This window comes from Oncorhynchus tshawytscha, linkage group LG05 (assembly GCF_018296145.1).
Source record: "Oncorhynchus tshawytscha isolate Ot180627B linkage group LG05, Otsh_v2.0, whole genome shotgun sequence".
NCBI lineage: Eukaryota > Metazoa > Chordata > Actinopteri > Salmoniformes > Salmonidae > Oncorhynchus > Oncorhynchus tshawytscha.
This window is the reverse complement of record NC_056433.1, coordinates 46,830,310-46,853,051: the sequence shown is the minus strand read 5'-3', so window position 1 is coordinate 46,853,051 and position 22,742 is coordinate 46,830,310. Positions and strand designations below refer to the sequence as shown.

General features: G+C 43.7%; 1 protein-coding gene across 6 annotated transcripts in view; it reads left to right on the top strand.

Moving 5' to 3' along the window:
- The first annotated feature begins 480 nt into the window (after nucleotides 1–480).
- The window catches only part of nfia (nuclear factor I/A), a 182,009-nt gene continuing 159,747 nt past the window's right edge, over nucleotides 481–22,742 (top strand). For 2 of the 6 annotated variants that reach the window (XM_042321992.1, XM_042321993.1), the window contains exon 1: nucleotides 487–1,059. In XM_042321992.1, the coding sequence (XP_042177926.1) occupies nucleotides 964–1,059 (96 nt within the window). In that variant the 5' untranslated portion in view covers nucleotides 487–963. Of the gene's footprint in view, nucleotides 1,060–22,742 lie in introns of all 6 variants that reach the window. The other 4 variants (XM_042321988.1, XM_042321987.1, XM_042321989.1 and 1 more) reach the window with 4 other exon arrangements.

Sequence of the window (22,742 nt, the reverse complement as noted above, 5' to 3'; positions counted from 1 at the left end):
TATATTTTTCATGTAATCGAATTTTAGATAGTGTTGATTGTACTACATGCAATGGAGAACGTGGTTATGTACTCAAATCAAGATTAACATTTAACATTTCTAAAGGTGTATATAGAATATCGTCTGTAATAGTACTCAACATTTGTTATGTTCTGCACTTTACACTCAATGTAAAGTGGTTTACTTACGTATCCATTTTTTAAAGGTGTGAAGTGTCTTCTGGACAGCATTGCTACACGCAGCCTTGAATTCCTCCACATAATGTCCGGACTCTGTCTAGATCAATTAATATTAGCAGTGTAAAGTAAGGCAGCCTGTAAAATGTAGCACCCCCATGTCCATATTTTATGGGCTTTAGTGGATCCTATTGTCTGGAGGTATTTATGCCAAAAGATAGACATTTGCCAGGAGAGGGAAAAGAGGGGGGGCAAAACAAAACATCGCATGATAGTCTTTAAGCAGTTCCATCTGTCCGGCAGAAATTTCAGGCTAATAGCCTGTAGCGCTTCAGCCCACTGCCCTCACTCTCTCTCTCTACCTGACTCTGTCCTATTAAATCTCTCCACTCCACACAAAAAAAAAAGATCAGAAAGTCAGGAAAAAAATAAGAACTTGTGCAGACCCAAGTCAACAGGGCTAGTGGTGGGGTGGTGATAATGAAGAACAAGCCCTAATTACAGAGGGAGAAAGAAATGACCCCAAGAACTCGGTGATGTGGAAAAAAAGCTCATCATTCTGGTGTGTGTGTGTTTTTTTTTAAAGACTGCGCGCTCTGTGAGCAGATGACTGCCGCTCACCTTGCCACGGGGTCTGCTTGAGATTGGTTCATTGTCAAGGATTTTTTTTTTTTTTTTTTTACCCATGATTCCATATGGTATGGAGCGGGCTACATGTTGCCCAACATGCCAGTGCAAATGTTTCCTCAATTAGTTATCTTATCTCCGGTGAGTGCACCAGCATCAGATGAAGCTTGCTGACAGCGTAATGGCAGGCAAAACCACGGAAGGCTCCATCAAATGGCAGCTCTGCTACGACATCTCAGCCAGGACTTGGTGGATGGTAAGTTGGCAGCAACCAAGCTGTTTTTTTCTTCCGCGTTCTTTCCCATTTGTTCTTTAAAAAAAAACGTCCCTCTTCTTTTAGATCCTTCAAAAAAGACACAACATTTTTTTTTTTACTCCATTCTTCAACTTCACATTGAGTGGATTATAAAATAGTGGATGGTTTGTTTTTGTGTCTGTTGTCAATGTCAGTCCTCTCTGTAGGAGCCTTGTCACTCATGTCCCCTTGTTTTTTTCTCTTCCAAGTCTCTTGTCGTCTCAGTTCAGTATGCCATTTCTGAAATATTGTTCTGCCGGCGCTGTGCTTATTTGTTCTTGTTCAGTGTTTAACATTAGTTTGTCTTCAGGAAAATAAATATCCATTTGCGGAGTAAATATTTTGTTCACAAAAAACTATTCATCTGCTGACTGTAAATTCAACTTTTCTGCAGTGCACGGATGAGTCAGCCCTTGCCATAAGTAAAACCAATATTTTGCCAGCTTCGGCTCGTGTCATCTAGTTAAGGAAGGTTGAGTGAAGGCGTTGAAATAAAGGACCAAAAAGTGTTGCACCGTTTCTGTCAGACCTCTAGTTCATTCTAATTTACCGAGTGTGCGGAGCATCGCACTCCGCTCATGAGCTCTGACACGCAGCGGCAGCAATTAAAGCGCACAGAAGAAGAAAAAAAGGGAAAAAAAACATGCCCTGGGACGAGTCGGACCCAGCGCCGGGGCAGATTAACTTGCTTGTTGTGGTCAGCGAGGCCAGACAACCTTTGACAGCCCTGTCGCTCCAGCAGCGATGGGGAGAGGTTAAAGTGGAAGGAGGGAGAGCGAAGGAGAAAAAAAAGACGAGTGGAATTTGTAGACTTTGCTGAGAGACGAGGAGGGGTAGGGGGATTCACAGTAGTCTATTGTGGCCAGTAGATACAAATGAGCCCAGTCGGGCTGGATAAAAGGGCTTTGAAACTCCCAGTGCCCTGTGTTCATTAGGGGAGGACTCGTTATCCCCGGCATCGTTATATTACTATTATCTTTATTATTGCCAGCATAATTAGAATAATTATTTTTGGAAAGGGGAGTGTGGTGGCGAGCACTGGTCCTTTTCTCCACTGCAGGTTCCTTGCCAGATTGTATAAAATAAAGTAGTGGTATTGCCAAGAGACAATGGCTGTATTATTCCTCTGTAAGAAGACCGTGAACTTTAGAATCCCACTCCGCTGTCCCCCTCTCTCTGCCTCCCCCGCCCCCCTCTCCTCGCCCATGCCACCTCGTCCACAGCGGCAGTCAGCAAGCAGCGCTCCATGCCTGTGTGTAGGGAACTGATGAGGGGCAGAAGAAGAGAAACGGGAGCCTTTCTCTCCCTGTCACTTTCATTCGGAGTCCCAGTGTAATTGGTTTTAGACCTTCACTACAGAGGGGGACATGTCACAGAGGGGAAAGAGGTGGTAGGTAGTGGTGGTTTAGTTTTCGTACGGAAAGGGGTAGAGATGTGTGGGCATTCCTCACTGTTGCTTTCTCCCCCCTTTCTCTGGGGCCATGGGGCTGAAGACGGGATGTTCCCCAGTTCGTGGACTTGCTCATTTTGAGTCATCTCTTGCTGCTTTAAAAAAAAAAAAACTTTTATCCTCTAAAAGAAAATTAAGCTTTCAGTTGGTCTCTTGCACATGTTCTTACAAACATTTAATTAAAGTTGATTTATTTGTTAAAAAGTCGCCTCATGAGATATGGTAGTTGTATGTTTGTGTATGTGTGAGTATGTAAAATCACCTGTAAAATCCACCATGCAACGCAGGGATATATATATAATATATGAAAATGTGTATTCCTGCGTTGCATGTTGGGTTGTACAGGTGATTTTGTGAGCAGTAATTGCACATTAATGAATCAGTATTGTGTTTAAAGCAGTATAAGTACTGAAGAGCTATGAATTAATTTAGTCATCAGTCAATAGACATTTGTCAATACATAATCTGGTGTTGAATTTCAAAGATGCTACCTACCTTGCATTTAGCTAATGTAAAATACATCATTAAGTGTTTTTGACATTTCAATTCTATAAAACACCATGTATTTTCTGCGAATGTTTATATTAATATGTTGGTAAATGTAGTGAAGCAATGTTGCATGAGTGTTGCAATTCATTATTGATTTACTCTGAAAATGTGATTTATAGGTTTCTACAACCACTGTTTGTTGTATTGGGGAAAAATGTATCAGTAACACCATATTTGTTTCCAAATCAGTAGCTCACTTGGAAAATGTCCTATATTGTGCCAATACTAAAAATCTGCTTTAAAAAATGTGGAATGTTAAATGTATTAGGTGGTTGACCAAGGAAACTGAGATGACGTTTCTTCAAATGGATCGTGTCCTCGCTGTATTAATAAAGAAAGAGTCAAAGGTTTACAATGACATGGTTATTATGGGAATTCTGCGGGATGGTTTCCAGTTTAGAAGAGGCGGAGTGGAGGCTGTTTTTATTAATTACCATCCATGTGCTCCCATTCACTTGAATTAGTCAACAGTTGCTTCGACTAATTTAATCCCCCTGAAATGTTATATCAGATTTTTGAATGGCGCTGGAGGTTAAATTCGGTTACAGCGGAAAAAGAGGATTATATGTTTAGTTTCAGAGCCACAGCTCTTAGTAATTATTTCAGATGATTAGCACAGACTGTGTGGAATTCATCCGTTTTATTTGAGCTCAAATGTTATTTGGCATTCATCATATTTAATGGAAGTAGGTCTGACCATTTTGCCCATCTCTGCTCTCTTTATAATAATTCAAATGGATATAATTTGCTTCAAGGTTTGCCACATTATTACCATTACAAGTTAGACGTCTTGTATTTGACAGGGCAAAACCCTCATCGCCCACATTGTAAATAAAAGTCCACATTTTCCAATTAGTAATTCATTGAGCTTTGTTTTCTAGCTTTGTCAGCTATCGGACTTTGCTACATCAACTGATGATTGCTCTATGTGATCCTGTTGTATACCTACATGTGGATTATTTCATGTTCATTTTAGTGAGCATTTCACCTCGGCTGTGGTTTCCACACATTTGCCGCTATCTCGTTAAATACAGGGGATGTAGACTCCATCCTCTACTTTTTTGTTCATTGACCACACTGGCAAAATGTGTTTGCCACACTGGCAAAACAGCTTGCTTACTTGAAATGCATTTCAGAATTACGAGGTATGACATGGGCTCTTTTAAGTGGGCCATCTTGTACATGAATTTATACTTCATGAGTTTCATCATTGTAAGGTTCGTTCATAAAGGGGCTTTCATGATGACCAGTTCAAATGCACATCAGAAGTGCGTGCCTCCCCGGCTCAGTCAGTCCTGGTCGAGCTACGCTCTTGTAAAATACTCCAAAGTACAAAATACTCCAAAGTACAAAATACTCCAAAGTACAAAATACTCCAAAGTACTATGACTAGTATCCAAATGATACTAGTCATAAGTGTTGCCCTTTCAGTCTGCACACCTCACCTCCACCTCGCCTCCTGTGTGCCTACTTTTCTACTGAACTTGCTCGGTTTGTCTCTACTTCATACTTCACGCAATGGTCTATTTAAAGTAACCGTTCCTGTCTTTTTAAATGTGGTTATATTCTCCATTATTTGGAAATATTGTCCAGTAGCAGGCATCAACGAAGTATTACCTTTTTTCCTGATATAGATCCTATTCTATTTTCCATGTGCCCTGTACATTTCACGTGTTTACTCGTCATTTAGCGTTTTGAGAGGTGGCGGGGCCGGGACTCTCTGTGTGCCGTGGCTGTGCCGAGCAGCTCTATGTGATAAAGGCACCCAGGCTTTGTTTGAAGTCGGCCACTCTAATTAACCCTGTTTGTGCCTGAGCCATGGGGGCTGCGGGCTGACCCGCCAGTGTGTTAACGCTGCACTCATGTCATATTTTACCACCGGAGGGACTAACGGGATTTCAGCTGCACGACAAGTGCCGCTCCTATAATCCACTTGTCAGTGAGCAGACCCCCCCCCCCGGCAAATGTGCACAGTGTGAGTGTACAGTATTCACTCCTACTGTAAGTAGTGGGCATATGAGTGTGTGAGAGCCAGTGGTAGAGAGGGGGGATGGCATGAGGGAATTAAATAATGACCATAGTCATTTACCACCACCCCCAACTGCCTCCCTAACCCTGCAACTATAGCTATCATATTTATTTGGAGTGGGGGAAAAATCATGCCCTGCACCTGATCTGACACTTTCAAATAACTGGGAATTAGTGTCTCATCGCCTTTATTATGTGTTGCCTCTAAATGAAGCTCAAAGCTAAAAAGGGAGAAAATGAATCTGAGATCCCTGCCCTGGAAAAAAGAACAAACTGTCACTTATTTGTTTCAGCAGATGTTCTTCATAATTGGTGTTCATTATTTTGTCATCGAATTGCAATTGTTTATTCAGGAATCAAATGATTCAATTGAATTGCTCTCCTGGGGCACCGGAGATCAAACTTTGATTTGCCAACTTGATGAATCAGGCTTTGTGTCCGTAAAGATGCAGCGGCATTGTGCTCACAAGTTGCCTTTGTTCTGTGTGAAGTCGTGTTCATTAGCCAGCCCTCACATCTATTCTGATAACATGGGACCATTGCATCCAGAGTCACAGGTTAAAGGGATACTTCAGAATTGAGGCCCTTTATCAGATGAACTCGTAGATAGCATTTTTTAAGTCTCTGTGTGCTGTTTGAAGGATGTTGCTAACTCTCGTGCAATTGCTAACTAGCGTTAGCGCAATGACTGGAAGTCTATGGGTATCTGCTAGTATCCATAAACTTCCAGTCATTTCGCCAACGCTAGTTAGCATTCATTTGTGAATCTACCTGTAACTTCCTTCATACTGGACATATGGATACCATTTTTGTGTCTACAAATTCATCGGACTCTGGGGAAGTATACCGAACCAGTTTTCGTGAGCTGAAATACGCTGGAGAAGTGTGGTCTTCACGGATGAATCCCGGTGTCAACTGCACTGGGTAGATGGCAGACAGAGTGTATGGAAGCTGAAGACATCCTACAGTAGTTCTTCCACGGCCTGCATACTCACCAGACATGTCACCAACCATTGAGCATGTTCGTGATGCTCCGGATGGACGCGTACGACGACGGCGTGTACCCGTTTCCCGCCATTATCTAGCAACTTCGCACAGCCGTTGAAGAGGAGTGCGACAACGTTCCACAGGCCCCAATCAACAGACTGATCAACTCATGAAAAGGAGATGTGTCGTGCTGCAGGAGGCGAATGGTGGTCACACCAGATACACTGACTGGTTTTCTGATCCACTCCCTTACCTTTTTTTAAGGTATCTGACCAACAGATGCATGTCTGTATTCCCAGTCATGTGACATCCATAGATTAGGCCCTAATGAATTTATTTCAATTGACTGATTTCCTCATGAACTGTAACTCAGTCAAATCTTTGAAATTGTTGCATGTTGCGTTTTACATTTGTGTTCAGTGTAGATAAAGGGCCTCAATGCCAAAATCCCGAAGTATCCCTTTAAGGCTGAATCTGCGGGTGCCCAAAACAAGTCTAGATAGTGTAGAATCACCAGAAGTCCATGTGGCTGTATGATAAATCAAGTTAGCACACTAAGAAAGAAGATGTTTCCAGATTGCTTATGACAGCGTCTCATATTTGAAAAAAACCTCATTGTTGCAGAAGTGAGCAGTTTTGGGTTTTAAATGTCGGCTTTATGCTCATTTCAAATGCTTAAACGTCAATATTGTATTACTCCACACGATCGGAGACGGCAAATGAGCAGTTTGGCACATTTTAGCAACTCAATTTATCTGCCATTCCACCATGTTACCGTCACAAAAGACATGGAACTGTCAGTGTTTGGGCCGTGTTCGTGCTACCTGTGCGTTGCCCATGTGGTGCAGTTACCGTGTTAGCATCATATTGTGCACAAGATGTTTCCAATTTGGTCTCTTCTATGGACTGGAGAGAGATGATTAGAGGGGAGGAAATTGGAGGATTAAAATTGTCTGCTTGAACTTCCGGAACATTGCATGCTTGCTCTCCTTCACTCTCCCGCTCTCTCGCTGCCAGAGCAGCCATAGGCCCTACAGCCTGGGAAATTGTCTACCGGTTCACATAGACTTCCAGTGTGTGTGCGTGTTCACCGGGTGGTGCACAGTGTAAGATAGCTCCCAGTGTGCGTCAGGCTGTCAGCTGGGTCTGTATCAACGGCCTGATATGAGTCACTTCTCTCCCAGGGTAATGATGGGCATTGGTCATTGTGTGACCCTGCTAGACGCTAGCGGGCAGGTACTGTATGTATGGCCACAAGAAGATTAGAAATGTTAGTAGTTTGTCCTCTAGAATAGGTTATGTCTAGGAGGTTTTAATGAAAACGTGTACTCCTTTTTCTACATTCACACTGAACTAGAAAGTAAAAATGTTGCTGTTATATATTGTTGCAAATGATCGTATTCTGTACAGTTGTGTTTGGTGCTATAATTTCAAATCTTGGTAAATTAGCTAATCTTTGTTGATCTACCGCTACAGTGGTCTGTGCAAGTTGAGGAATAGTGTTTATTTTGAGTTACTTGAATTTCTAGTCTGGATGGGATTTCAGGCTCTTTGGCTTCTTTTTGCAATATAGTATTGGAACATTCTGAATGACTAGCAGAAGGCCGTAATATCCGTTCATATGTTGAGTGTCTCAGGCAGAAACCCATGCCTCAGGGTGTCTTGGCTTTCTTTGTGTTGCAACGTATATCTGAAGCGAAAGACCATAGGAGACAAGTAACATTTAGAATCTATTGCTCATGTTGCCACTTCATGTACTTGGCCTTTTGTTACAGTACATTTTGAATATGCTTATTTCTGGTAATATGACAAATTTGGTATCGGAGAATTCTCACCCATAGTGACAATCTGACGCTGTTCTTGGATACAGGCGGATCTTGATGAGGCTGAGTGGAGGGCTGCTCTCATTTGGCACCTGGTGATGTTGTTGGCTTGTGACCAGGAGAAGAGCAGGAAGGAGAAAATCGGCTTTGGGTCGAGCGTGCATGTTAAAATAGACACAAACTGAGGTTGAGACGTTTGGGATTCAGCCCAGGCTATTTGACAAAGCATTCATACCTTATTCGATCTTATTGTTTATATCATAATTTCTTATAGATTATCACGGTCTTATCCACAAAGCACAATGAGTACAGTTTTTAAATGTTTTTTTTTAGGGGATAGATCAGCTATGAAATTAGCAGAGAGACTTGAAGTCTATCAAATAACATTACTTCATACATCATTTCTAATCCATTTATTATGCCCCTTCTCCCCTGGTTGGAGGACTTGGTGGAAAATGTAAAAATTCTCTCTTTTTTTCTCTCTCTACACACACACACACAAAAGTATGTGGACACCCCTTCCAAATAGTGGATTCGTCTATTTCAGCCACACCCGTTGCTGACAGGTGCATAAAATCGAGCACACAGTCATGCAATCTCCATAGACAAACATTGGCAGTAGAATGGTCTTACTGAAGAGCTCAGTGACTTTCAATGCGGCACCATCATAGGGTGCCACCTTTCCAACAAGTCAGCTCGTCAAATTTCTGCCCTGCTAGAGCTGCCCCGGTCAACTAAGTGCTGTTATTGTGAAGTGGAAAAGTATAGGAGCAACAATGGATCAACCGCAAAGTGATAGGCCACACAAGCTCACAAAATGAGAGTGCTGAAGTGTGTAGCGTGTAAAAATCATCTGTCCTCAGTTGCAACACTCATTACTGAGTTCCAAACTGCCTCTGGAAGCAACGTCAGCATAATAACTATTATTCGGGAGTTTCATGAAATGGGTTTCCATGGCCACGCAGCCGCAAATAAGATCACCATGCGCAATGCCAAGTGTCGGCTGGAGTGGTGTAAAGCTCACCGCCATCTGACTGTGGAACAGTGGAAATGTGTTCTCTGGAGTCTGACGGACAAATCTGGGTTTGGCAGATGCCAGGAGAATGCTACCTGCCCAAAAGCATAGTGCCAACTGTAAAGTTTGGTGGAGGAGGAATAATGGTCTGGGACTGTTTTTCATGATTCGGGCTAGGCCCCTTAGTTCCAGTGATTCTGTGCTTCCAACTTTGTGGCAACTGTTTGGGGAAGGCCCTTTCCCGTTTCAGCATGACAATGCCCCAGTGCACAGAGCGAAGGCCATACAGAAGTGGTTTGTCGAGATCGGTGTGGAAGAACTTGACTGGCCTTCACAGAGCCCTGACCTCGACCCCATCGAAAACACCTTTGGTCTGAATTGGAACGCCGACTGAGAGCCAGGCCTAATCACTCCAATCTTAATTGCAACCCTCAGGTGTCCAGAGACGAACCAATCTCTCCCCATACACGACCATTTTACGATTTCCTTTTGCAATACGGTTATGTCTTACAAGGGTCTTGAACCCCTCCATACAATTTCAAACGAGGTTGCCCTAAAAATAAATACTTGACCTAAGAGTATAATCATTTCTCTTTGGTTGATGGTGGTTTTTCAGATATCGTAAAAGGACTGTTTGTAGGTCCATCTGAACACAGACATTATGATTTAACAACCACTCCTGGACCCGACTCCAAAAGCCAGCCACCAATGGACGGTACCAAAAGAGATGGATCTATTGATTCGCTTTCCTCGTGGCAGTCTGCACAGGGCTGACTGTTCAGTGCCCCGTATATTGAGCATTCTTTTTGTGGCAAGAGTTGTATTTAATAGTTTCAATTGAAAACCGAGTGATGCGTCAATTGTTTTGTACATCAATTCATAAATCCGATCCCATGGTATTTGGACATTTAAAAAAAAAATCTGTAAGCAACTGTCTTGAATTCTATACGGCATAGTTATCAAACTGATCCATTTTACGATTTATACTCGTCATTTTATGCCATGCATGGTTTTCCACTGGAGACAGGAATTAATTGATTTGTCTTTCTCTTTTGAGTTATTGCCATCTTCCATTTTTGTGGCAGAGCAGTTGTGAGTTGGTTTTACTTTTGCTTTGAGCCAAACATCTACATACACCTTTGTTAATTGCTTGCATGACAATTTTGCTGTCCTTATTTACAACGTCATTCATCAACATGATACCTTCCTTGTATCTTTTCCAAGAAAATGTCTCTTTCCTATGTCAGTACGTTGGAGTTTAGCCATGTTACTTGCTGTGATATTTGAAATTGGAGTTGTAACCAATTCTGTATGGCTTCATTTAAAAAGGAGGGATACTTTAAACGGGGATCAATTGTCAATCCCCCGGAAATGGTTGGTTTTAATCTGAATAACGGCAATAAGACCGCTTTTGGACATTGAATGTGCCTCTCTTTGTAGCCTGCCGGAGAACCAGTTTGGAAACAAAATGATTTTACTATCGTTAAGTTCTGAACAGAACCGTAATTTGTCCCCCTTCCGTTCCACTTTTCTGACCAGCAAGATAAAGTTCTGAACGGTTTATATTGTTCCTTTTTAAACTAGAGAGTAGAGGTCGACCCATTATGATTTGTCAACGCCGATGCCGATACCGATTATTGGAGGACAAAAAAACCCGATGCCAATTTTTATATATATATTTGTAATAATGACAATTACAACAATACTGAATGAACACTTTTATTTTAACTTAATATAATACTCAAATATATAATGAAACATGTTCAATTTGGTTTAAATAATGCAAAAACACAGTGTTGGAGAAGAAAGTAAAAGTGCAATATGTGCCATGTAAAAAAGCTAACGTTTAAGTTCCTTGCTCAGAACATGAGAACATATGAAAGCTGGTGGAACCTTTAACATGAGTCTTCAATGTTCCCAGTTAAGAAGTTTTAAGTTGTAATTATTATAGGAATTATAGGACTATTTCTCTCTATACCATTTCTATTTCATATACATTTGACAATTGGATGTTCTTATAAGCACTATCGTATTGCCAGCCTAATCTCGGGAGTTAATAGGCTTGAAGTCATAACCAGCGCTATGCTTCAAGCATTGCGAAGAGCTGCTGGCAAACGCAGGAAAGAGCTGTTTGAATGAATGCTTACGAGCCTGCTGCTGCCTACCACTGCTCAGTCAGATTGCTCTATCAAATATCAAATCATAGACTTAATTATAATATAATAAACACACAGAAATACAAGCCTTAGGTCATTAATATGGTCAAATCCGGAAACTATCATTTCAAAAACCAAAAGTTTATTCTTTCAGTGAAATACGAAACCGTTCCATATTTTATCTAACGGGTGGCATCCATAAGTCTAAATATTGCTGTTATATTGCACAACCTTCAATGTTATGTCATAATTATGTAAAATTATGGCAAATTAATTACGGTCTGTGTTAGGAAGAAATGGTCTTCACACAGTTTGCAACGAGCCAGGCGGCCCAAACTGCTTACTCTGCTTGCACAGAACGCAAAAGAAATGGCATAATTTCCCTAGTTAATATTGTCTGCTAACATTAATTTCTTTTAACTAAATATGCAGGTTTAAAAATATATACTTGTGTATTGATTTTAAGAAAGGCATGGATGTTTATGGTTAGGTACATTGGTGCAACGACAGTGCTTTTTTCGCGAATGCGCTTGTTAAATCATCACCCGTTTGGCGAAGTAGGCTGTGATTCAGTGATACATTTACAGGCACCACATTGATTAATTGCAATGCAGGACAAGCTAGTTAAACTAGTAATATCATCAACCATGTGTAGTTAACTAGTGATTATGTTAAGATTGATCCTTTTTTATAAGATAAGTTTAATGCTAGCTAGCAACTTAACTTGGCTCCTTGCTGCACTCGTGTAACGGGTGGCCAGCCTGCCACGCAGTTTCCTCGTGGAGTGCAATGTAATCGGCATCCAAAAATGCCGATTACCGATTGTGAAAACTTGAAATCAGCCCTAATTAATCGGCCATGGCGATTAATCGGTCGACCTCTATTTTAAACCTCTGAAATAATGTTTTAAAATAAATACATTTAGCACAATATTAAATTACTTAACCAATCAGTGCAGATAGAGCAGCTTGCTATGAAGTGGGCAAGCTATTTACATGCGTTGGACAGACTAGTGTATGGCATGAGATACGACAAATATTTTGCGGGTGGGGAGAGAGCGAGAGAGGGTGGAGGAGGCTTCGTTTGAAGTGCTGGGCATCTTGTTGTTATGACATGAGGACTTATAATAAATAAGTATGGTGACATCGGGCAACCTTATTTTATACCTCTTGGCAATGCAAAGCTCTTAGAAGTAATTGTTTTATTATATATTTTTTATATATTTTCAAAACGGCCCTGTTTGAGTACCCGATTTCTTTATCTTCTTCCGCCCTGTTTTAAGTGGTCTCATTTTGGTGAATATATATTTATTATGGAAGTGTTAAAGGCTCACAAGGCTTTTTTTCCCCCAGACATTTTTATTTAATGTTGATATTGATCTGGTGTGTTTTAATTGGTCAGTGTAGCAGTACCAGCTCCTAAAGAGTCTTAAGATGTATCAATTAAACCCTCCCCTCGTGACCTTCGCTACGATCAGCTTCCAAATGTAGGCGGGAGGGAAACAGGACTCCACCTTAGACTGCCCGTACTGTAACGTGCTGCATCACTAATTCATATATTTTGTCATTCAAATGGAAGGCTTAAGATACATCTGATTTTAAATTAGTTTCGAAAGCTTCACTAGTGTCAAAATGTTGTCGCCCCCCCCCCTCTTTTTCTTTTTCAACCTGTCTCCCTCTCTCTTGCTCTGTCTGTCTAAGCCACACTCCTCTCTGCTGTAGAATGAAGGGATCAATTGTGTGGAAGAGATGCGTGTGAAATCCCTCATGTCTGGGCCTGGGATGGGGAGGTGGTTGGTTGAGGGAGGGGGGTGTGGGTCAGGGGTCACTGTGTGAGAAAAAGGCCCCCTTTCTATTCTTGGCATGGCTCTGCAAGGAACGCCACCCACCACCCCCTCCTTCCCTCTATATGTTTATCCCACCCTCCACTTCCAGCCCACCCCGTTCCCCTACCCCTCTCTCTCGCTATACCCGTCTCTATGTCCCTCCCCAGAGAACGATGGCTACTGGCCAAGACAGCTGGTTCTTTGGGCCAGTCTGGTGCCGTTTTCCAAGGCTTGGATTGTTGGGGGCTTGTCTTGCTGGGGGGGGGCAATGGGAGTTGAAGAAGATGCTCCCACTCCCACTCTGTGTGCCCATGATGGGCCTGAGACTCACAGAAACCAACCTCTTCTGCCGCAACTACACTGAACCAAAATAGAAACGCCGCATGTAAAGTGTTGGTCCTATGTTTCATGAGCTGAAATAAAAGATCCATATGCACAAATGTTTTTATTTCTGTACAATTTTATGCACAAATATGTTTACGTCCCTGTTAGTGAGCATTTCACCTTTGCCAAGATAATCCATCCACCTAACAGGTGGATATCTGGCATATCACGATATCTTGGCATATCACGATATCTTGGCATATCAAGAAGCTGATTAAACAGCATGACTATTACACAGGTGCACCTTGTGCTGGGGGCATTAAAATGCCACTCTAATAGGTGCAGTTTTGTCACACAACACAATGCTACATATGTCTCAAGTTTTGAGTGGGCATGGAGTTGGAATGCAGACGGCAGGAATGTCCACCAGAGCTGTTGCCAGATAATTAAATGTTCATACCATTTATGGAATTTGGCAGGACCTCCAACTAGCCTCACTACCGCAGACCATGTGTGTGGCGTCGTGGGGGCGAGCGGTTTGCTGATGTCAACGTTGTGAGCAGAGTGCCCCATGGGGGCGGTGGGGTTGTAGTATTGGTAGGCATAACCTACGCACAACAAACCCAATTGCATTTTATTGATGGCAATTTGAATGCACAGAGAAACCGTGACAAGATCTTGAGGCCTATTATCATGCCATTCATCCGCCGCCATCACCTCAGTTTCTGCATGATAATGCACAGCCTCATGTCGCAAGGATCTGAACACAATTCCTGGAAGCTGAAAATATCCCAGTTCTTCCACGGCCCCCACACGTCACCCATTGAGCATGTTTGGGATGCCCTGGATCGATGTGTACGACAGCTTGTTCCAGTTCCCGCCAATATCCAGCAACTTCGCACAGCCATTCCACAGGAAACATTCCACAGGTCACAATAAACAGCCTGATCACCTCTATGCGAAAGAGATGTGTCGCGCTGAATGAGGGAAATGGACTGACTGGTTTTCTGATCCACGCCCCTACTTTTTTTTTAAGGTATAATTAATTTATTTCAATTAACTGATTTCCTTAATATGAACTTTAACTCAGTAAAATCTTTGCAATTGTTGCATGTTGTGTTTATATTTTTGTTCAGTATATATCAGTGACTGACCCACTGCAATTTCCGCTCTGGGAGATCATTGATTTAATTCAAAGCCAAGGGAAGGATTTATGTTATTCGGTTAGTTACGTGTTACACATGTTGGATCTTAATTTGAGCCAGTTTGCTACAGCAGGAAAGGGTTGGAGTTGATCCATTTCTCGTTACGGAAAATCAAGTCTGAAATTGCTGTGGCAATTACAAACTTCGGAAGCCTTTTTCAACCTCAAATAAACAAACTTGTTTTAAATCTCCTGCATTCTCCTGCAACAGGGTGATCAAGTTAAGGGTGGTTACACTAAATTACTAAATTACACTACACTCGTGACGTGTCGAGTTGTTCATCTTCACATTCTTACTGTCGATGGGCTGGCTTCCTTCATTATCCCCCAGTGCATTAGTGTTTAGCTTAGTGGCAGGTGTATGAGTGGAAACACAGCCTCTGTAGCTCTCTACCACACTGTGCTTAGTGCTGCGGAGCTCACTTTGGTTGAGTGGGATGGCGGATGTGAGTGGTGTCACTCACCAGAGATCCAGACTCTGCCTCTGTCTTTCTTTCTCTCCGTCTCTTTCTCCCTCACTCTCTTTTCCTATACCCCCCCCTTCTCATCTCCCTCCCTAAGAGGAGAGCGGTAAACCTGAGGGGAGCGGTGTTGAACAAAGTGGGGATTGTTGTTCCCTCTGCCATGGCTCTGTGCCACTCAAGGCACAATATCAAACAATCATGGAGACTGGCTCCTGCGTATGCTCTCTCCCACAGTTTGGTTACGCTCTGTTTTCCAGCCCTGGCTGTTTCCCTGCCTCCAACCAGCAATGCTCCTTTGTTTGTTTGCAGAGTTTACTGATCTTCTAGCCGTAATAAAACCTATAAGCCAATAAGCGTTTAACGTCTCTGTTACTGTATATATACTCGTGTATGACTGGTATTGATTTGAAAAAGTGTTTTCTTTTGGGAGTTTTCCTTTTGTGATGGTCCCAGAAAAAAAGGAAAAGGTTTACAGAAATGCCATCTGTTATTTGGAAGAGGTGTGTGTGTGTGTATGGAAGAGGTGTGGGTGTGTGGGTGTGTGTGTGTGTGTATATATGTGTGTACGTGTCGGAAAGTGATCATTTTCTCTCCATACCTCTCCTCTTGGTCTCTAGCCACCCACCACTTTGCTGCCAAAAAAAAGGTGTCAGTCTCTCCAGTAAAAAGGAGGTAGGGGGGTGTTTGGTGTTGCGTGAGGGAGAGATGGTTTATTGGCAGATCTGGATCGTTGCCCGTATTTATTAACTCTTCTCTTGCCACTCTCTCCATCTTCCTCTAACATGTCATTTCCCAGGTTTGAACTGAAGGTGCGATACAGTTGGGAATATTGGCAATGTCCACTTTTTCCCTTTTTCATAATGTGGAATCACAGTCATGAGCCATTAGCAGGACTGTGAATGTGATGCAGGTGGTGCATTAACGCGGAGATGTCTACCACTAACTCCCATCTCTTCCTTGTCATTACAATCAGAGATGGGACATCTCCCTGTGTCAGTAGTTGGAAATGAGGAATTGGCTGCAGAAACCTCCCCGTGGTTGAAATTGTAGACCTCGTATTTCACTGTTTTGGCCTTACACCCCTATGTATAATGGTCCCTGTGACTTTGGCATAGTGAAATGAGTAATTCCATCTGATTGTGGGCTCTGTGAAGCCCCAGTGTTGCCCAGCTTCAGGTCTCACTAACTGACATGTGAAAAGGGTAATCCTCTCTGTTTGGCCCCAGACCCAATTCATTCCGAAAGGCATGAAATATGAACTGTGGGGTGCACAGCTGGTTAAGCTCAGGGTAATGTGTGCGTGTTTGTGTGTGTGTGTGTGTGAAGGAGAGATCTCTCGTCTAAACATGATACGGTATAATGGTTTCATCTCAATAATTGTTGATCTTTTTTTTTTTAAATCAAAGCCTCAGTTCTATATTTCAGATTTTTCTCTTCACACACCAGTACCAAGCCATTAGCATCTTCTTTTCAATGATTGCTAATGCATCCGCTGTGTGGTTGTGTGCTATTGCTGACCCATTAAGACTTTAAAACCAATCACACTGATTACCAGAAAAGCCCACTAACAATTTAACAAATGAGCTGGCCATTCCAGCAAATAAAATCAAGATTGCTACTTAGTTCATTAAAAGTGGCGGGGCTAGATTAGGTGAGCTAATGCGGGCGGTGATTTGGGGCTTTGACTGTTTGGTGGCTGGGTGGCAAGGCTGCGGGGACACACAGAGGACAGCGGCGGATTTGATTTGAAACGAGAAGAGAAGAGCCCCACCCTAATAATTACTGTGGCACCTTGCCCAACGCGTCACACGGTATCAGAGTTGGCCTAATTACCAGAGGTCACGGAAGTGTCACTCTCATGCAACCCTCTCTGCCTTATATGTAGCGGATGGGCCTTGCTCCCCCCTAGAACCCGGCCGATATGTTTAAAAAAAAATGTTTTAATCTTTTTTGTGCGTGTGTGGGGGGGGAGGAAATGAAAAAGTTGAATTGTAGTTGAACTGTTCCATACTGAAATCTCATAAATTGACATCCAAAGCAGCGATTGTCCCTTCAAATGTTGATTTCTTACATTGTGCATGACACATCATGGGAATGGCCGCAAGTGTTCAGATCAGCATGAGAATTAAAAAAAAAAATCCTATTTATGGAATATTGCTTATCGATGGAAGTATCGGCCGACACCGATAGTGTTAAAAGGCCCCTATCAGCAGACAATATCGGTGAACCGATATATCGGTCAGGCTCTACTCACCCTGACACATTGGTGAAGTATCTAAACAAAGTGTTTCTACATCTGCAGTTTAACTGGCAGGGGATCACAGAATGACATTTGTTGTAGAAGCATCTGTCTATTGCCTATTTCACTTAGCTAAAACCCTGCAGGTTCAGCTTCTACTCCGAAGTCTAAACTGTGCCTGGTCATCTGATGGGAGTAAAAAGATGCTTGGAGGAGTTTCTCAGCATCCCAAATCATGCAGGGTCAGCTAATTCCCCATCAGCGCTAATGTAGAATGATCATCCTTTTTATCTGCGTGTGTAAAACTCCTACTCCGTTTTGTCCCGTGGCAAGCCTTTCACCCCCCCCCCCTTCCTCCTATCTAATTAAGTTGATTCAGAGCGGTGCCTGTTTAGGCGCAGGGCCCCATTACTTATGGCTGTCCAGCCAGGGGCAACCGCTGACCCCACCGAGCCTGTCGCCCATGTTCCACACGCCTCCGACGGGGAGCCGCCGACCCCTCAACCCAGGGGAGAGCGAACAGCTGGTGGGGGCATCTCCAGAGGCCGCTGTCCTCCCCTCAACTCTCAACCCACCCGCCCCTCTCCTCACAAAAAGACAGGAAGTTCTCACAGGGGGGACTGTCCTTGTTTACTCTCTACTCATAGTGAGCAGAGCCATGGAGAACAGCTCTGTAGTTGCTCCTCACTCTGATCTCAGCGCAGTGGTAGATAGAGTGAGAGGGAGATGGTGAAGTGGTGGCCGTAAAAGTGGAGGTTGACTGTAAGGGATCCAGAGGACTGGCTGGCTGGCCCCTCTCCTCCCCCCGTGGCGGATTAAGCTGGCAGCTAGCTGCAGCCGGGGGACAGGCTGCCACTGGCCACTCCAAGGTGACCCCTGGCAAAGCTGGCAGCACATCTGTAGCCCTGCCTGGCACATCCAGGAGCTCCAGGCCCCCACACTGGCTGTCCGGGCCGGCTGGCAGGGAGTCTTAGCAGGGGGCCGGCTGTCCTCCTGCTGCCTGGCATGGGGGTAGAGGGTAGGACACAGAATGTGGTTAGGGTACGGAGCACATACTGGGAAGTCGGGGAGCTAGGACAGAAAGGAGATGGTGGAGAACTGGGGTAGATGCAAAAAATTATTATTATTTTTTTAAACCTGACAGTCCATTATTTCCAAATATCAGACCCTAGATGGACAGATGCAGACAGACCGACACAGAGGTCAAGGAAAGACCTTACAGCCGAGAGTAATAGTGATGCGTTCTCTCTTTCTACATTTAGATCTCGCTGTGAGCTTGTGAGTACATATTAGTGTTGTTTTTGGATGATGAAAGGAAAACCACAGCAACATATCTGTTTACCATGGGGTGGTAGTGATGATGGTGGTGGGGGAGCCAGCGAAGGCAGCCATCTGTTCAGAGGAGCAAGGTGACCCACTGGGCTGGCAGACAAGGCAGGCAGGTGTCCACACATTACAGCCACATGGGCTCCCTTTACAGGGTCTACAGTATGTACAACAACAATACGCTCTATGTTTTCTTTGAGCACACTGGGGAGAAAATGGTGGTCAGCTAAGCTGAATCCACACCGGTACAGTCAGTGTAGTCATGGCACGACGGGCCTTTCCTCCCAGCCCCTCAACCTCCACTGTGGCCTGGAGAAAGTGAGAGAGGCGGCCTGCCTCCTAAAGTGGATACATCCTCCTGCAATCAGTGGGCCCGGCCGCGATCCTCCTCGCCCCAAATCCAAGCCATCCGCCGGGGGAACGCAGAGCAGGTCCTCCTTAACTCTAATTGTTTCCACCTTCCCGCTGAATGAGTTGCGGTACTGTGGCCACAGCCTGCCTGCTCCGGCCACCTCCTCTCCTCTTGGCCCTTGTCACAGACTATTTTTTAGAATCTCAATGGAGATATTTGTTGCATAGCTGTTTTATTTAGCTACCCGAATCCAACTGCTTTATCAGCCGTGTATTGCTATGAAAAGCAGCCTGTTTTGCTTAAGTAAGCGGTGGCCATACCTGTGATCAGAGCCGGACGTTTTTCCAAAAAACTGCCAATTAGCTTTTTTTTTAAACATTGGGGTTATTATTCAGAGCCAGTGTAAAGTACAGAACCTGTTCAATTGGATTCATCTTTCTGAGTGTACTCTATGCTATTTGGAGTTAGTGGGCCGGCCAGGTATTTGCCCAGGTGCCTGGGCTGTAGAGAGTTTGAAACCAGACAAGCCTGTGGGAGCCCAGGACTGATGGTTGACTGGGAGAATTAATGAACCAGATTAGGTGTCCCAGGCCAGCCACAAGCTGCAGGGAGGGGGAGAGTGGGGGGAACCCATATCCTTGTCCTTCCCGGGCCACCCGTCCCAGACAGTCCCGGTTGGAGTTTGTTTTAGACCCAACACTCCTCTTCCTCGTCGAGCGAATAAAAGGGCCTTTTGGTGTGAATGAAAAGGCTCATTAAAAAAAGTGGAACAATGAAATGGGAGAAAGACGGGTGCAGAGGCCTTAATTAAGCCTGTATATGACTGTAGATGGAGTACAGCCCAGCTGAAGATCTGTGTTATTCCTGGCTCTATGTGGTCAGTATTAATATCACTGGAGCTGTGGGGATGGCCCTCTGGCTCAGTTTACACACCTCGCTGTGGGAACCACTGGTCAGCCAGACCTCATAGCCCAGGGTACCCCCTGCTGGTGGGGTTGTGGTGGCAGAGGATTATTTCTCTTCAAGGAGAAGTTCACTTTTTTTACAACCAAATCTCAATTTGAAGTAAATCGTCTGTTATAGAAGGTTCGATTTTGCTTGGTTTTGAGAAACTTACCCCACTCGCGATTCACTTCCTCATTGCTTGTTCTGCGGTATGGGGCCGCGCATAAACATGAGCAAAGGCTCCAAATACACAGAACGCTACCTTTTAAAAAACGACAAAGCTCTCAGTATGTTGATGTAGGTCTTAAGTTGTTGTACGCATTCAAATGTAATTCCGCAAAACATTATATTCTATTGTTGTGACATGACCGATGCCTCTGTCCATTCTATAATGAACAAAAAAAAGGAAACGCAACATACAACTATTTCATTGATTTGACCGAGTTACCGTTCATATGAGGAAATCGGTCAATTTAAATCAATTCACTAGGTCTTAATCTATGGATTTAACATGACTGCAAATGCAGATATTCATCTGTTGGTCACAGAAAGGGGCCTTTACAATGGGCCTCAGGATCTCCTCACTGTATTTTTGTGCATCAAGTTGCCATCAATAAAATGCAATTGTGTTCATTGTCCGTAGCTTATGCCTGCCCATACTATAACCCCACTGCCATCATGGGGCACTCTGTTAACAATGTTGACATCAGCAAACTGCTCGCCCACACGACACCATGCAAATGGGTCTGCGGTTGTGAGGCCGGTTGGCCGTACTGCCAAGTTCTCTAAAATTACTTTGGAGGCGGCTTATGGTAGAGAAATTAGCATTCAATTCTCTGGCAACAGCTCTGGTGGACATTCCTGCAGTCAGCATGCAAATTACACGCTCCCTCAAAACTTGAGACATCTGTGGCATTGTGTTGTGTGACAAAACTGCACATTTGAATGGCCTTTTATTGTCCCCAGCACAAGGTGCACCTGTGTAATGATCATGCTGTTTAAATCAGATTCTTGATATGCCACACCTGTCAGGTGGATGGATTCTCTTGGCAAAGGTGAAATGCTCACTAACAAGGATATAAACAAATTTGTGCACAACATTTGAGAGAAGTAAGCTTTTTGTGCGTATAGAACATTTCTGGGATCTTTTATTTCAGCTCATGAGACATGGGAGCAACGCTACATGTTTATGTTTTTGTTCAGTGTAGCAGCAGGCTACACTGAGAATGGAACAGCTGGATAGGGGAAAACTGTTTGAGTCACACAAAATGGAATATAACTTTGCGGCTACAGTTCGGAATGACATTTTCATGTGTACAACGTCTAAAGACCTGCATCACTATACTGAGAGCGTTTCCATTTCTAAAAGGAGTATTTGGGTGTTTTTGGAGCCTTTCAATTTTTTTGGGCTCCCCCATACTGCTCAACGATGATGAGGTAGCGTATCACTGGTTGGCTGTAAGTTTCTCAAAAACAACAGTTTGCAACAACAGAAAAACTGTCTGGACACAACTATAACATGCCATTTTACATCCAAAATACAGATTTGGTTGAAAAAAAAGTCACTTTTCTTTAAACAGAGAATAACCTACACTTTGATTTGATAAATGAAAGACCTATTCACTTAAGTATCACTCTCAGGCTGATTATATACAGTAGGTGAATAACAGATGATGGAATCCACGATGGAACTCTGTGACTTTGACCTCTGTGTTTTGCATGCACTCCGCTAGGGTTGAGCTCATAAAGAGACAGTGAAGTCACCGCGGCTGACCCTCGCGTGGCCCGACCTCTCCTCTCCACTGGCTAACTTTGCAGCACTCGCTCCCTGCTACCCAAACCTGGCCGTCTGCACCCTGCACTCTCATCTCCTTCGTCCGGCTTCCTGTACTGCCAAAGCTCCCTTCTCCCTCCCTCCCTCCCTCCCTCCCTCCACCACTCCCTCCCTTTCTAAAGTGGTGTCAGGTAGACACTGTAAAAGAGGTGCAATGGATATCTTTTCGCCTGCTCCTATGTGTCCCCCACTGAGAGCAAGCTGTTGTTTCACTGGCTTCCTCAGCCAAGCTCAGCCCTGCACACCTGTCCTCCCCGTGCCTTTTTGCCATTTTCAGGTGCATGCTGATGGTCAATTATTGATGAAGCTTAAAGAATGCATGCAGAAGAGGGTGGCACTTTATTTTAGTGGCGACGTTCCAACTCGTAAAGATGCTTTGCATTAAGTCAAGCCAGTTCGGTTCTGGTTCATTTCTTCTGGAGGAATTCTGACTGCGTCCGTCTGAAAGTATGTTCGGGATGTCTGTGACTGTTTGGATATGCTGTGGAGGCCAGCGACCCACTGTGGGAGCGGCACACATGCAGGGGCAGAGTGAGGGGGGAGAGCGACTCATTGTTTGGTATCTCTACAGGACTGTACCTAATAAAACTAAACTGGACCTGAGGGGAAGCAGCTGAACTTCCTGTAGAGGGTCCGTTTCAGGTCTCCAGAGCCGCCCGTAAACAAAGAGCTTTCCTCCACTCCAGATTGCCTATTTTACTCTTATTTATTTATAATTCCCTGAAACCACTCTGTGTTGTAACCCGATCGCTGTGAGCTTGTGAAAACGCCGGTTTCATTGAGATTCTGTAAAAATAAGTACTCCCCTGTCCCTCTCTTTTTCCCCTTTCTTTCTTTAATTCCGGCCCTTGGCCACTCACGCAAATAAATACCTTTCTACTTAAACATACATGGGCTAATTAATTTATCCCATCTGTTCTCCTCTACGCATCACTTCCATGACACAAGTTTCCGAAACAGATTTGGCTCGTATTGCATCGACAACTGAGACACTGTGAAAAAAAACAAGGATGTTCAACAAAATTGAAATAAACAAAAACTATAAATGAAATAATGTAGTCCTCCATTTCACACTTTTGAAAGGGGAGGGGTTGGTAGAGTAACTTCAGTCGAGTTTTGGGTC